This window comes from Python bivittatus, unplaced genomic scaffold (assembly GCF_059951505.1).
Source record: "Python bivittatus isolate LINGU-HERP-01145 unplaced genomic scaffold, Pbiv_v1 ctg000700_np1212, whole genome shotgun sequence".
NCBI classification, from domain to species: domain Eukaryota; kingdom Metazoa; phylum Chordata; class Lepidosauria; order Squamata; family Pythonidae; genus Python; species Python bivittatus.
In genome coordinates, this window is record NW_028277098.1 from 44,663,328 (window position 1) to 44,677,316 (window position 13,989).

At 36.5% G+C, this 13,989-nt stretch overlaps 1 protein-coding gene across 9 annotated transcripts in view; it reads left to right on the top strand.

Annotated features, from left to right (window-relative positions):
- Nucleotides 1–12,938, top strand: part of TUT4 (terminal uridylyl transferase 4) — a 54,485-nt gene extending 41,547 nt beyond the window's left edge. For 2 of the 9 annotated variants that reach the window (XM_007440678.4, XM_025174695.2), the window contains 11 exons: nucleotides 4,164–4,277; nucleotides 5,109–5,186; nucleotides 5,887–6,064; nucleotides 6,247–6,294; nucleotides 6,385–6,467; nucleotides 7,034–7,149; nucleotides 7,339–7,499; nucleotides 7,960–8,060; nucleotides 8,600–9,113; nucleotides 11,149–11,325; nucleotides 11,893–12,938. In XM_007440678.4, coding sequence (XP_007440740.1) covers nucleotides 4,164–4,277; nucleotides 5,109–5,186; nucleotides 5,887–6,064; nucleotides 6,247–6,294; nucleotides 6,385–6,467; nucleotides 7,034–7,149; nucleotides 7,339–7,499; nucleotides 7,960–8,060; nucleotides 8,600–9,113; nucleotides 11,149–11,325; nucleotides 11,893–11,981 — 1,659 coding nt within the window. In that variant the 3' untranslated portion in view covers nucleotides 11,982–12,938. Of the gene's footprint in view, nucleotides 1–4,163; nucleotides 4,278–5,108; nucleotides 5,187–5,886; nucleotides 6,065–6,246; nucleotides 6,295–6,384; nucleotides 6,468–7,033; nucleotides 7,150–7,338; nucleotides 7,500–7,959; nucleotides 8,061–8,599; nucleotides 9,114–9,877; nucleotides 11,326–11,892 lie in introns of those variants that run through there. The other 7 variants (XR_015793459.1, XM_088128441.1, XM_088128439.1 and 4 more) reach the window with 7 other exon arrangements.
- The last annotated feature ends 1,051 nt before the right edge of the window (nucleotides 12,939–13,989 follow it).

The following is a 13,989-nucleotide window of genomic DNA, read 5'->3' on the forward strand; positions in this document are numbered from 1 at the left end:
GGCTTGAGACACCCATGTTCCCCTTAAAATTCCTAAAAAATGCAAAAAAAAAAAAAATCACCCTAAAGTGATGGAAGTGAGCTGTATATATCTAGGGCACATTTTTTGCATCTTGTACAAGTGTGTCATTTGCATACTTTTCTTGTGAATCCAAATTCTCTTTGTCTTCTAATTATAGATAATTATCATTTGGGTCTAGAAATTTGGTGGTGTTATTGTTAGCTGCCTTTTGACATGGTTTTAATAGACTGCTAGTATTTTCCTGTGTCGGGAGCTTAATCAAAATGAAATATATAGAAATCAGGATCCAAAGCAGGGCTTTGAACAATTTTCCTTTGTGATCTCCACTTACATTCATATGCAAACTTGCACTTGAAGGGCGCTTTCACAAAAGTGTGATTTGCTAAAGTTTCATTAATTTGGGAAATAGCTACTTCTGAGTATGGATTAATTAGCTAGAATGACCATTCAAACTCAGATGAAATTAGAGTAATTAGCTCAGTCATTCAAGCTATAAAAATGTACAGGTGAAACTCAAAAAATTAGAATATCGTGCAAATGTTCATTTATGTCAGTAAGGCAACTCAAAAGGTAAAACCAATATATGAGATAGATGCATTAGATGCAAAGCGAGATATGTCAAGCCTTACTTTGGTATAATTGTGATGATTATGGCATACAGCTTATGAAAACCCCAAATTCACAATCTCAGAAAATTAGTGTGAAAAGGTTTAATATTCTAGGCTCAAAGTGTCCCACTCTAGTCAGCTAATGAATCCATAACACCTGCAAAGGGTTCCTGAGCCTTTAAATGGTCTCTCAGGCTGGTTCAGTAGGAATCACAAGCATGGGAAAGACTGCTGACCTGACAGTTGTGCAGAAAACCATCATTGACACCCTCCATAAGGAGGGAAAGCCCCAAAAGGTAATTGCAAAAGAAGTTGGATGTTCCCAAAGTGCTGTATCAAAGCACATCAATAGAAGGTTATGTGGAAGGGAAAAGTGTGGTAGAAAAAGGTGCACAAGCAGCAGGGATGACCGCAGCCTGGAGAGGATTGTCAGGAAAAGGCCATTCAAAAGTGTTGGGGACTTTCACAAGGAGTGGACTGAGGCTGGAGTTAGTGCATCAAGAGCCACCACACACAGACGGATCCTGGACATGGGCTTCAAATGTCGTATTCCTCTTGTCAAGCCGCTCCTGAACAACAAACAGTGTCAGAACCGTCTTACCTGGGCTACAGAAAAAAAGAACTGGTCTGTTGCCCAGTGGTCCAAAGTCCTCTTTTCTGATGAGAGCAACTTTTGCATCTCATTTGGGAACCAAGGACCGAGAGTCTGGAGGAGGAATGGAGAGGCACACAATGCACGATGCTTGAAGTCCAGTGTGAAGTTTCCACAGTCTGTGTTGATGTGGGGAGCCATGTCATCTGCTGGTGTTGGTCCACTGTGCTTCATTAAGTCCAGGGTCAACGCAGCCGTCTACCAGGAGATTTTGGAGCACTTCATGCTTCCTTTCGCAGATGAGCTTTATGGGGATGCTGACTTCATTTTCCAGCAGGACTTTGGACCTGCCCACATTGCCAAAAGTACCAAAACCTGGTTCAATGACCATGGGATTACTGTGCTTGATTGGCCAGCAAACTCGCCTGACCTGAACCCCATAGAGAATCTATGGGGCATTGCCAAGAGAAAGATGAGGGACATGAGACCGAACAATGCAGCGGAGCTGAAGGCTGCTATTGAAGCATCCTGGTCGTCCATGACACCTCAGCAGTGCCACAGGCTGATAGCATCCATGCCATGCCGCACTGCGGCAGTCATTGCTGCAAAAGGAGCCCAAACCAAGTACTGAGTACATATGCATGCTTATACTTTGCAGAGGTCTGATATTGTTCTATTTCCAATCCTTGTGTTATTGATGTCATGTAATATTCTAATTTTCTGAGATTGTGAATTTGGGGTTTTCATAAGCTGTACGCCATAATCATCACAATTATACCAAAGTAAGGCTTGACATATCTCGCTTTGCATGTAATGCATCTATCTCATATATTGGTTTCACCTTTTGAGTTGCCTTACTGACATAAATGAACATTTGCACAATATTCTAATTTTTCGAGTTTCACCTGTATATTAGATTATTTGATACCTCAAAAACAATCTAAATTATAGAAGAGAAAATGGCTTTGTTATTATTCTCTCTCTCTTTCCCCCTCTATCTATCTCTAACTCCATTAACCCTACGCTAAAGAAAAAATGATATCAGCCACAAGGGCCCCCATATAGTTTTGTCCAAAGAGTTCAAAAGACGCTCAGCAGAATTCTGTATGAAGACGAGATAAGAAAGAGGGGAAAATTCACATGATTGGTACACAGCTAAGGATAGGAACGATACAGCTTGTTGAAAGTAACAGAAACAATGGAAGAGGAGAAATGATTGTATGTCAAAGTTATTCATACTTGCGCATACATCCAAGGGAATGAACACGGTGAGATTATCTGGAAGAATGGAATAAAAGCAGTACTATTTTGTCTTCAACAAAGGAAAATATAAGAATAATGCTTTCCAGAAACTGCAGATTTTTTAAAAAGATGTGTAAGTGATAGGAAACTCTAGATCATGCTTTTTGACATTAATATCTAGGAAGATTATAAAATGATTATTCTTGGAAACTGGGTGGTATATACCAGAATCCAACATGGATTTGTTAGGAACAAGCCCTGTAAATGTTAACTTATTTTATTTTTTTAGTAGATTGTGGGGAACTGGTGTGTCTGTATCTCTCTCTCTGTGCATGTGGTGTATGTGTATGTATTAATTTAGCAAAGCATTTGGCAGAATTTCCCATAATACTAATATTTTGATTAGGAAGTTTGCTAAGGACTGGATGGTGTATATTTTAGGTAACTTGAAAACATTATTTAGAACATGCTTGTCAGCAGTTCCTGATCAAACTGGAGTGAGTGATCAAATGGGGTTCTGATTTTTGTCCTGGACCAGGTTCTTTTAAATATTTGTAAAGACTTGTACAATAATATGGAAGAAATTCTCATCTTCCATTCTACTCACTGTTCCAATCTATTGGTCAGATCGCAGCTCAAGTATTGGAAAACACATTTTAATGATTCAGACAAATTTGAACAGGTGTCGAAAGGGCAACAAGGATGATTATTGGAGTGATAGAGTACACGGGAGCCTTCCTCAAGTACCTAAAGCAGGTGTTATTCAAGAAGACTGTGACCTGTCCCAAATCCAGAATGTGAAAAAATGGTCTTAATTTACCAAAATATAATTCATTATTCTAACAGTAAGAGAAGTTTGACAGTTAAGAGAGTTGCTGGATTCCACTTTGCAGCATGTGTTCAGGTAGGGCTAGACAAATTTAATTAGGGATACTTTAATTTGCATGTTTGTACCGAGCAAAGATTTGACCATGATAAGGCCAAGTGGTACGTGCCTCCTATTGGTGCTTACAGTTTCATGGCTGCATGACTCAATAGTTGTGGAATTGTTAGGATGGAGAAGACAAAAGAAGCAGGGGCTTTATCGTGGTTTTAAAAAGAAATCTTAAGGAAACTTTTAGTTTCTTGATACAGTAATTCTTAGATCTGTTTTTTAAAAAGACAATCTGCTAAAGAAGAGGGAAAATAAAATAAAGTTAGTTATGATATTCTGATTTTTTAAATTTGTTGGGAAGTGTTATTTCAGAATTAGGCTTTTTTTTCCCCACCAGGATTTTCATTTCCCTTGTTTAATAAGTCTCTTACCACCTGCTGAGTAGTTCAGTGATGCCTTGGCATCTGGCAGCCAGTGTCATTTTCTGGCATCTTTTTGGAAGCAACTCCATTTAAGTGAATGACTGGACTTTTTATCGGTGGATAAAATACATGAACAATATGGCTTGTACTCTGCTACGCTCTCTTCATGCTCCTAATAGTTCCTCAAAATGCCAGTATAGCTGCTTCCAAAACAAAATTCCTAAATTGAAGTGTGAAATTTCAGTAATAGGAAATTGTGTGCATCTGACTCTGGCTATGTTTTACCGAAAACATATTTTGATTTGGCACCAGAATCATAAAATGTCTTTTCTTAATATCTCTGTTGTATTTGTTAATCTAAATAACTTGCTATATGTTTGTTGCATTGAAAATGTACTGAACAGCGCTGTGATATTGGAGATGCATCCAGAGGAAGTCTCTCTTCGTATGCTTATATCCTCATGGTATTATACTTCTTACAACAGAGAGAACCACCAGTAATCCCAGTACTGCAAGAGGTTGGTTTTCAATGTTGGAAAACAGTTTTGAGATTTCTGTCTCTTCTCAGTTTAATTTGCTCATGAGATTAGTGTTGGTTAAGGTTCTTTCTGAAGAATTGTTGAATCAAGACTGCATCTTTTCCTAGCCATTCCACAAGTTCTCCTTGTCACATAAATCTCTTTTAATTGCTATTATATTTAGATCAATATTCATGATGATTACACAATCATATTGATGTTACACATGTAGCAGAATATTAATTTCAACAAAGGGATAGGTTGTATATAGTTTTCCTCATAACATGTAACGCTGCCTTCTCAACAAAAGTATGAGCATTATCTACACTAGGAGTAGGCAACCACTGTCTAGATATTTTGGACTTCAGTTTGCATAATCCCTAGTCAGCATGGCTAATAATTAGGTATTGTAGAATTGTAGTTCAAGACATCTGGAAGTGACTTGGTTGCCTACAACTAAAAGCAGAGAAATTATGTTTTTATTATTATTGCTATAGTGGTAAGCATTTGATTTTAACTTGATTTCTGAAATCAGATGAAGTTATCTGCTTGATAACCCTTTTTTACTCTGTACCTTTATTAGCAAAAATATGCTCCATTTCCCTTACTGCTAAGTAACACAATCATATCACCTTCCCCCCATCCTTCTGGCACATATATCTGGCATTCTGGATCAGAGGGTATGCTTTTCTTGAAAGTTTGAGCAGAGGATCTTTTATTATTCATAGTTTTAGAAAGAATCAGATAAGTAATACATGTTAAAAAAGATTTTGTATTTGGAATGCGTTCAGTTTTCCTAATTTTCTGCTGTTATTCTTCATGGTGTTGTAGATATTTGATGGGCAGCAGATCCCTCAAAGAATGGTTGATGGTTGGAATGCTTTCTTCTTCGATGATACTGATGAGCTGGTAAAGTTCCCATTCTGGAATAATCAATTAGTTATTAGGTCTGCTTTAATTACACCATGTATAGTCTTAATAAGTATATGAAAGTGCCAGCAACATGTTCACCATTCTGGAAACTAAAAAAGAAACTTTCTCCCCAGTCTTTGGTTGTTGGACAAAGGAGCTGAGGTAATATGGGAAGAGTTAGAATTGGACTGGCAGTAAGAATCATTGCTCTTTTTGTACTGAAGATTAATATGGTGTAACTTACATGCTTCTTCATTTATATTTTCTCTTTTCAAAGGAAAATGCTGTGCTTTGTTTTTTGAATGTAGATATAGCAACCTAGGGCTACCACAGAAGAGATATCCTAATCAGCCAATGGTGCGAAAAGAAAATAGGATGTTGTGTGTCACATTTTAGGCAGAGATTCCCTTTTCAATACAAATGCATATTTCAGCCAAGAAATGTTTTGTCTCTACCTTAAGATCATTAGGAAAGGAGAGGGATTGCTTACCTTGAGCTTGCATAAGTAGAGAATTTTGTACACAGAGAGAAATACTTTTAATTACTTTTTCCTCCTATCCTGTTAACAGATAATCATAAAGGACAGCAGTAAATATTTTGCACTCTGCTACTTTATAAGCTTTCTGTTTAAAACCATTATATTTATTTTAAGAAAAAGTTGCTCTCTTATACTTTTACTGCTATAACTTTTGTACAGAAAAAACGTTTACCTTCTCTTGGGAAAAACACGGAGTCACTGGGAGAACTCTGGTTAGGGTTACTGAGATTTTACACTGAAGAGTTTGACTTCAAAGAATATGTCATCAGCATTCGTCAGAAGAAGCTGTTAACCACATTTGAGAAACAGTGGACATCCAAATGCATTGCTATTGAAGGTAGTTACTGAATATTTCTTATTTAATAAATTAATTTGTTCTTCTGAAGAGTCTTCCTCATTTATATTAACATACTTGAAAACTGTCTATCCTGCACCTATAGTTTTTATGAAGAAATATGTACATTACTGTCTTTTTTAAAAAATCCTCTTTTAATGTTGTTTGTTATTACCATCGCTCAGATCCCTTTGACCTGAATCATAATCTTGGTGCAGGAGTTTCCAGGAAAAGTAAGTACAGAAGAAGTACTATTCAACGTGAATGAATTTCAAAATCAATATAGTTTTTTTTAAAAAAAAATTCTTTTTTTTAATCCAAAGTGACCAATTTCATAATGAAAGCATTAATCAACGGGAGAAAGTTATTTGGTACCCCTTTCTATCCAATATCAGGAAGAGAAGCTGTAAGTTCTCCTTTCTTCTGCTATTATTACAAATGAGCAAGTATCTTTATTGTAGTGCTATAGGATATTTCAAATACATTAAATTTTAGTTTGCACTACATTTAATTGGTTGGATGATATATGTGTTCTGCTGATAGAGCACGTTCTACTGGATAGAATCATGCTTTTTTCAGCACTCTGTTTTTCAAAGTGTTTTATTTCCTCATTCATGAAATCACTAAAATAACATGATAGTTCTGCAAGTCTTAAAATCTTCTCTTAAATGGATCTTTGCTTTGCAGAAGCTATATATAAACTGAATACTATGTAGAAGTGCATGCTGTCCTGGAAATGCAAGCCTGTAAAAGTTTGATATAGGTATATATAGATAAACACACACACTTGGAAAAAAACTTAAATATGCACCCACAAGCTTTTTGCTGATGTTTCAAATAACTGCTTGGAACACCTTTCTCCTTAGTAAATGACTTCATTAGTAAGAAATGCAAGTATTATTATCTGTGTTCTATTATTGGAAAATGGATACAGAATGCTTTTAGATAAACATATTTTCTCAACTCTTTCAGGAATACTTTTTCAATTCCAAAGTATTAACTGATGGAGAACTGGCCCCAAATGACAGATGTTGTCGTGTCTGTGGCAAAATTGGTCACTACATGAAAGACTGCCCTAAAAGAAGAAGGTTAATAAAAACCATATCTTTCTCTCTTCTTGCTCTCTTTTTCATAAGCTTGAAACCTTCAAAACATTTATTCCATCTTTTTCTTTGCACTTACACCCTCTCACTGACATTCTTGCTGTCTTTTTAAACACTTCGTCGTACTTTTCAAGGATATTTTAAAGCATATCTTTCATATTTTTTCTCCTTAAGGGTAAAGAAAAAAGAGAATGAGAGAGATGATGAAAAGGAAGTAAAGGAGGAAGAAAGAGATACCAGAGAAAAGAGATGCTTTATGTGTGGTGACATGGGACATGTTAGAAGAGATTGTCCTGAATTCAAGCAGACAAGACAAAGAAGCAACGGCATACCAGGTAAAATAGACTCTACAATTTCAATTTTTGCATCTTGTATTTCCAGTTCTGTTTTTTTTTACTTTTTCACCTATTATTTTTCTCTCTTTTTTATTTTTCTTTTCTGCACTTTTAACTTTCTTTTTTTCTGAACTTTTCTGTTTTTTCTGTTTCTTTATATTTTACTGTTTATTGAAAATTAATGAAGTTTCTTTAAAAAAAAAGAATGAAGCAGAGCCAGGATGTAAAAAAGGAGGAATTAGGAGTATTGCAAGAGCCTTGTTTTGCAGTAATTCTCCCTAATGTTTAGAAAGCAACTACTTGTGATTTGTGTCTAGCATAAAGCACTGTTGCTGAAGAGCCATGAATAAAATTCTGGTTGTAAATGTGTCTTTTCTTTGCATGTATATTATGTATTTGGACGTTGTTTGGTTGCTTAATTTATATTAAACATACACATTCTTTATATTTTATCATTTAGCTTCTCAATTAGTCAGAAGCCTGGTAAATTCACAGCAAGTCACTGGATCAATTCAACAGCAGGTAGAAAGACCCTTGCATACCAGACAACCATCAGAATGTGTAAGTTGTATTTTCAGTGTTTTTATGAGTATGTTTTGTATAAGTAGCAAGCATTGACAGTGTAAAAAACTATAGCAACAGTACTTATGATTCTTACAATGAAACACCTTGTGTACATGTCAGTAGTTTATGCTTTCCCATATTTATAAAGTTCTTATTTAAGCTAAATAAAGATCTGTACTGAAAAATCACAGATTAAGGCATTTTTTCAGTAATTGAAAGAGTTGAATTAATAAAGTAATATGCTACTGCAGCATGAAAATTAATAGGTCATGTTTATAGTTATATGTTTTACTTTAGCTGCTTGTTTAAAAGAGGGCATGATTTATGAAGTGCATAGAATAAATCTTCTGTTAGTGGAAGCCTTATTTTCAAAGTTCAAACCAGTGAAACAATTTAGTTCATTTTGTTGAGTTGAAACATAGTAAAGATGGGGCTATAAAAGTTCCTTTGTGATAACTTTTTATCTATCAGGAGCTCAGTGGATCACTTAACTGGTAAACTAATCCAAACCCAATCCTTTTTTTTCCCCTCTCCAGTCCGATTCGCATCAGTCATCTTACTCTCCACAGCCTCAGCAATTTCCCCAGAATTCCTCTCCACCAGCCTCCATTAACCAGACTCAGCCTCAATCAATATCCCAGTCTAAGCATACTCTGCCGCCCCAACAAGGGGCACAGCCACCTCACCAGGTCCAGCTGCCTTTGTTTAACTTTGCCCAATCTCCCCCAGGTCAGTATTCCACCTTGCCTAATCTGGGGCTATTTCAAATGCCCCACCACCACCAAATTCCATTTCCTAACACTTCCTGGCCTGTTATTCACTCTGCACCGGGTAATCCTCCTCACGCAACAAACGTTCCATTTTCGGTGAGGGCTGGCAGCAGCAACCCACCCAATAATCAGAGCACCATAAGCTTGAATGATCCTAGTATCATCTTTGCACAGCCTGCTGCCAGGCCTGTGGGAATCCCCAGCAGTTCTCACGAGGGACCCTGGCACAACCCTGTGACTCTAAGCTCACTGGTGAACAATGGCACAGTGGGGAATTCAGGTAACTTTCCTCTATTGTCACTTGCTTTGTAAAAACACTGATGTTTTCTTTGCTAACCGTTTCTGAGCTTGTTCATCTGATTCTGGCATTTGGCTGCCTATAAGAAAACCTTTTAAGGAAGATCAATTGCCTCATATTTCTGAGGCCAAGATATTAACATAGCTGAAAAGTTTTAAAAAAAAAAGTTTGTTTGAACACTTGCATTATAGACCTAGACATGATATTGAAAGAGAAGACTGGCCTTCTAGCAAGAAACTGCTAGCAAATATGAAGTGGATTAGAGAATCAAAACCTCAGATCTGGGCACAAGCAGAAAGAATTTTGCCTCATTTTCTTTTCCAATTGTAGTTTCTCATGTTGCACTTAATACTACTCTAAAATAGTATCAAAAGTAGCTTTAGATGGGATGGGAGCACTATATGCGGTAGAAGAAAGGTGGGCTTATTATGAGCACATCTCTCTGTTTAGCCCCTTGACTCCATCCAATTCATTTAAAAATCCTGCATAATATTTTCTTAAAACACTGGTGTGCTTAGATTGAAAAATAAATAAAAGTGCCTCTCAGAATGAGGTGGCTTTCTTCCTCACTAAATAGCAAGAGTCAAATTATACATCAAATAAGAGACTTTGATAAATCAGTTTATAGACAAGCATGAATTTTATAACTTTTTTCTTAGATATTACCAATTCTATGTTCAAGTAACATATGTTATTATAGTTTATGGCTGATCAGAAATGTGTCTTCCTCTCCAATGGCTCACCAGTGTTTACTGCTGGTGTGTTTTATAGCTCTGTTGTCATCTGACAGTGATTCCCCATCTCCACTAGAAGAACAAGTCTAGAAGGCTCCGTGGCTTACTTTAGGTTTGTTTTTCTTCTTAGAAGTTGCTGTCAGCCAATCCAACAAGAAAACGCTCTAAGCAAGTCTTTGATAGATCAGAGATGCCCAAACAGATGTGTTCATGGCTACCTATAAACTATAGTGTATTGTCAGAATATGACTTTAGTAATAACTGATGAGATTGTATCAGAGTGTTTAATATTGCTTTTTAATGACTCAGTTCGACTTGATTTTTCATTTATTTTTAAGCAAAAAGATTACTTTGACTCCAAAAAAGTGCTGTTTGACTTACGAAAGGATTTTAACTTGCAGGATTGCTTTGCACTTTGCCTAGGGTATTGTTGAAGAAACTAAATGTATGAGAGCGGCTATGGAATCTACCTGTTTTGTATGCATATGTAAGATGCTATAAATCAGCAACAGTGGCTTCAGTTTTGTCGAAGGCTTTCACGGCCGGCATACGATGGCTGGTGTGGGTCTTCCGGGCTGTGTGGCCGTGGTCTTGAAGTTTTGTTTCCTAACGTTTCTCCTGGGCACAGAGAGAACTGCTCCTGTCTGTGCTCCTGCACTCTGAAGATGCCGGTCACAGGTGCTGGCGAAACGTTAGGAAACAAAACTTCAAGACCACGGCCACACAGCCCGGAAGACCCACACCAGCCACCAGTGGCTTCAGTTCTTCTATTCAAAATCTTAGCATCAAGCCCATCATTCCTCAAAACAGATCCATAGCTTGATTTTATCTATAATTTCCTTGATACAAAAATTCTTATATTTTTAAAACACTAATTTTTTTCTATGTAAACAAACAGCTGTTTTCAGTATTCTCAGAATAACAATTATGCATAATTTTATATTAAACATAATTTTTTTTACATCTGAAAATAATGGAAAATTCGTATGTTTCTTCTTGTCAGTCTTCTTCAATTTGGGATTTTGTAGATGTCTTAGCTGGGATGATAAAAATCTAAAACAAGGATACCAGTTATCCTTACACTGGGCTTATTCTTGACATTTATATTTGTACAAAATAATAATTATTGATAATTACATAATATAGCCTATCTTACTTAGCATATCAACATTTTTATTAAATATTAGAACTCAAAGAGCAAATGCTATTATTTGCTAGTGTATTGCTAACTATCAATTTCAAGTACAATATTTCCTCTCTTTTCCTTTTGTAATGAAAATTAGATCAGGGCTTCCAAGGACAATTTGGTAAAGGAAATCCACCTCCACCTATTCCTTGGGACCACGGAGCTACTACCCATTTTCCTCTCCTTCGAGGGACGTGGCCTTACAATATATCTCCAAACTACATGCAGCAGGGAAATGCCAGTTACCCATTGAACAAACCTTTCTATCCTCAAGGTACTAGGAGAGTTTAACTATGTGATACAACTTTGACATCTTCCATTTCTTTGGGGCTGCAGCCCTTAATCATTTATTCTGAAATAGACTGAAATAAAAGTCACTATGACTTTTTGAGTCTGAATTAACAAATGTAACAAATTTGTGACACACAGAATTTTGCATACAGTAAACTTTTGAATATGCTATATGAATAAATATGGCTTGCCTCCTTGTTTAACTTGCTACATTAATTTTTACTGATGTTTAAAGAAATTTCTTTTTTTATAGAACTAACCTAGCTTACTGTAGCAAGTATTCCATACACCAGAAACACATACATGGTTTCTGGTTTATGTATATATTAAAACATTGATTGTTCAAGGTGGATATTTAAAGAATCAGATTGAAGCTGATTTTTGTAAGTCTAATTCACAAACTGCAGTGTTTCAGTCTATCTCCTTTTGAACCATTGCCTTTCTGCAGCAGCACTTTCAAGAATTTTCAGACTCAGCTTTCAATCTACATGATAAATAAAATGGATTTAGTTAATATCTACTGAAATAACTATAACCTATTTTCTTTTAGCTGGCTTACTGATGCAGAACCAGCGGTTTTCACTTCTGTCTCAAGGACATCCACACTTGAACATGAATTTTATTCAGCAGAAGAAATGAATTTTAATTAAGGGGATGGGAAGAAATCAGGTTGGAATAAAATCTTACTGCAACATGTTTAGATAAAAGATTATTTAAAACTGTTTTTAACTGTATAATTTGTACATAGATATAAAATATAGTTTTTACTAGTATCACAAGAATTAGTGATACAAATGCCATCTATTTTATTACCCTATTTTTAAGGGAACTGTGTTTTATTTTATCTTGATAAACTATAAAGAGAGTTTTTAAAATTAAGTTGTTTATTTTCTATTAGCTTTATTCATACTTTGGTTCAGACTTTATATCTATTCTAAAAAGAAATTAGAAGGAATTCATGTGTTAAAGCCTGTCATTTCTTTACTGAACAATGTAGTGCCAAAAAACTTTTTAAAAAGAAAAGAAATAAAATTGGAAAATCCTAAATCATAGCCAGACTTCCTTTTATATTAACAGTTGGATGCTACATGGTTCTGTTTTTTTAAAACTAGATGAAAAGGGTTGGGCAGCATCTATTTTAGCATTTTGAATATAGAAACATTTTGGATTTGGAGGTCTACATAAGGTATTTGCAGCAGTAAAAAATTAAAGAGGAAGCCTCACATATGCTTGTAAAGTCTTGCCATTTAACTCTCTGAGCTCCATTTGTGACAGCATATACCTTCATACTTATCCTTCCTTCATGTAATGTCTGGTACATAACTCTGCATGTATGATATGTCAGTTGCCTGTTAAAACAGGCAAGTGAAGAACTTAACAAAACAGGGCCGTTTTCATTAAATCAAGCATTTCTGGAATGCTAATACCACTTGGAGGCTTGGATTGACACATAAAACATGCTTTCTAACCTGTGGAAGTGTACCTAAGTTTACCAGCATGAAAATCTTACTGCTCTAATGAATTAAATACAGTCAGGTCCAGAAATATTGGGACATCGACACAATTCTAACATCTTTGGCTCTATACACCACCACAATGGATTTGGAATGAAACAAACACAATGTGCCTTAACTGCAGACTGTCAGCTTTAATTTGAGGGTATGTACATCCAACTCAGGTGAATGGTGTAGGAATTACAACAGTTTGCATATGTGCCTCCCACTTGGTAAGGGACCAAAAGTAATGGGACAATTGGCTTCTCAGCTGTTCCATGGCCAGGTGTGTGATATTCCCTCAGTACCCCAATTACAATGTGCAGATAAAAGGCCCAGAGTTCAGTTCAAGTGTGCTATTTGCATTTGGAATCTGTTGCTGTCAACTCTCAAGATGAGATCCAAAGAGCTGTCACTATCAGTGAAGCAAGCCATCATTAGGCTGAAGAAACAAAACAAACCCATCAGAGAGATAGCAAGAACATTAGGCGTGGCCAAAACAACTGTTTGGAACATTCTCAAAAAGAAGGAACGCACTGGTGAGCTCAGCAACACCAAAAGACCTGGGAGACAACGGAAAACAACTGTGGTGGATGACCGAAGAATTCGTTCCCTGGTGAAGAAAACACCCTTCACAACAGTTGGTCAGATCAAGAACACTCTCCAGGAGGTAGGTGTATGTGTGTCAAAGTCAACAATCAAAAGAAGACTTCACCAGAGTGAATACAGAGGGTTCACCACAAGATGTAAACCATTGGTGAGCCTCAAAAACAGGAAGGCCAGATTAGAGTTTGCCAAACGACATCTAAAAAAGCCTTCACAGTTCTGGAACAACATCCTATGGACAGATGAGACCAAGATCAACTTGTACCAGAGTGATGGGAAGAGAAGAGTATGGAGAAGGAAAGGAACTGCTCATGATCCTAAGCATACCACCTCATCAGTGAAGCATGGTGGTGGTAGTTTAATGGCGTGGGCATGTATGGCTGCCAATGGAACTGGTTCTCTTGTATTTATTGATGATGTGACTGCTGACCAAAGCAGCAGGATGAATTCTGCAGTGTTTCGGGCAATATTATCTGCTCACATTCAGCCAAATGCTGCAGAACTCATTGGACGGCGCTTCACAGTACAGATGGACAATGACCCAAAGC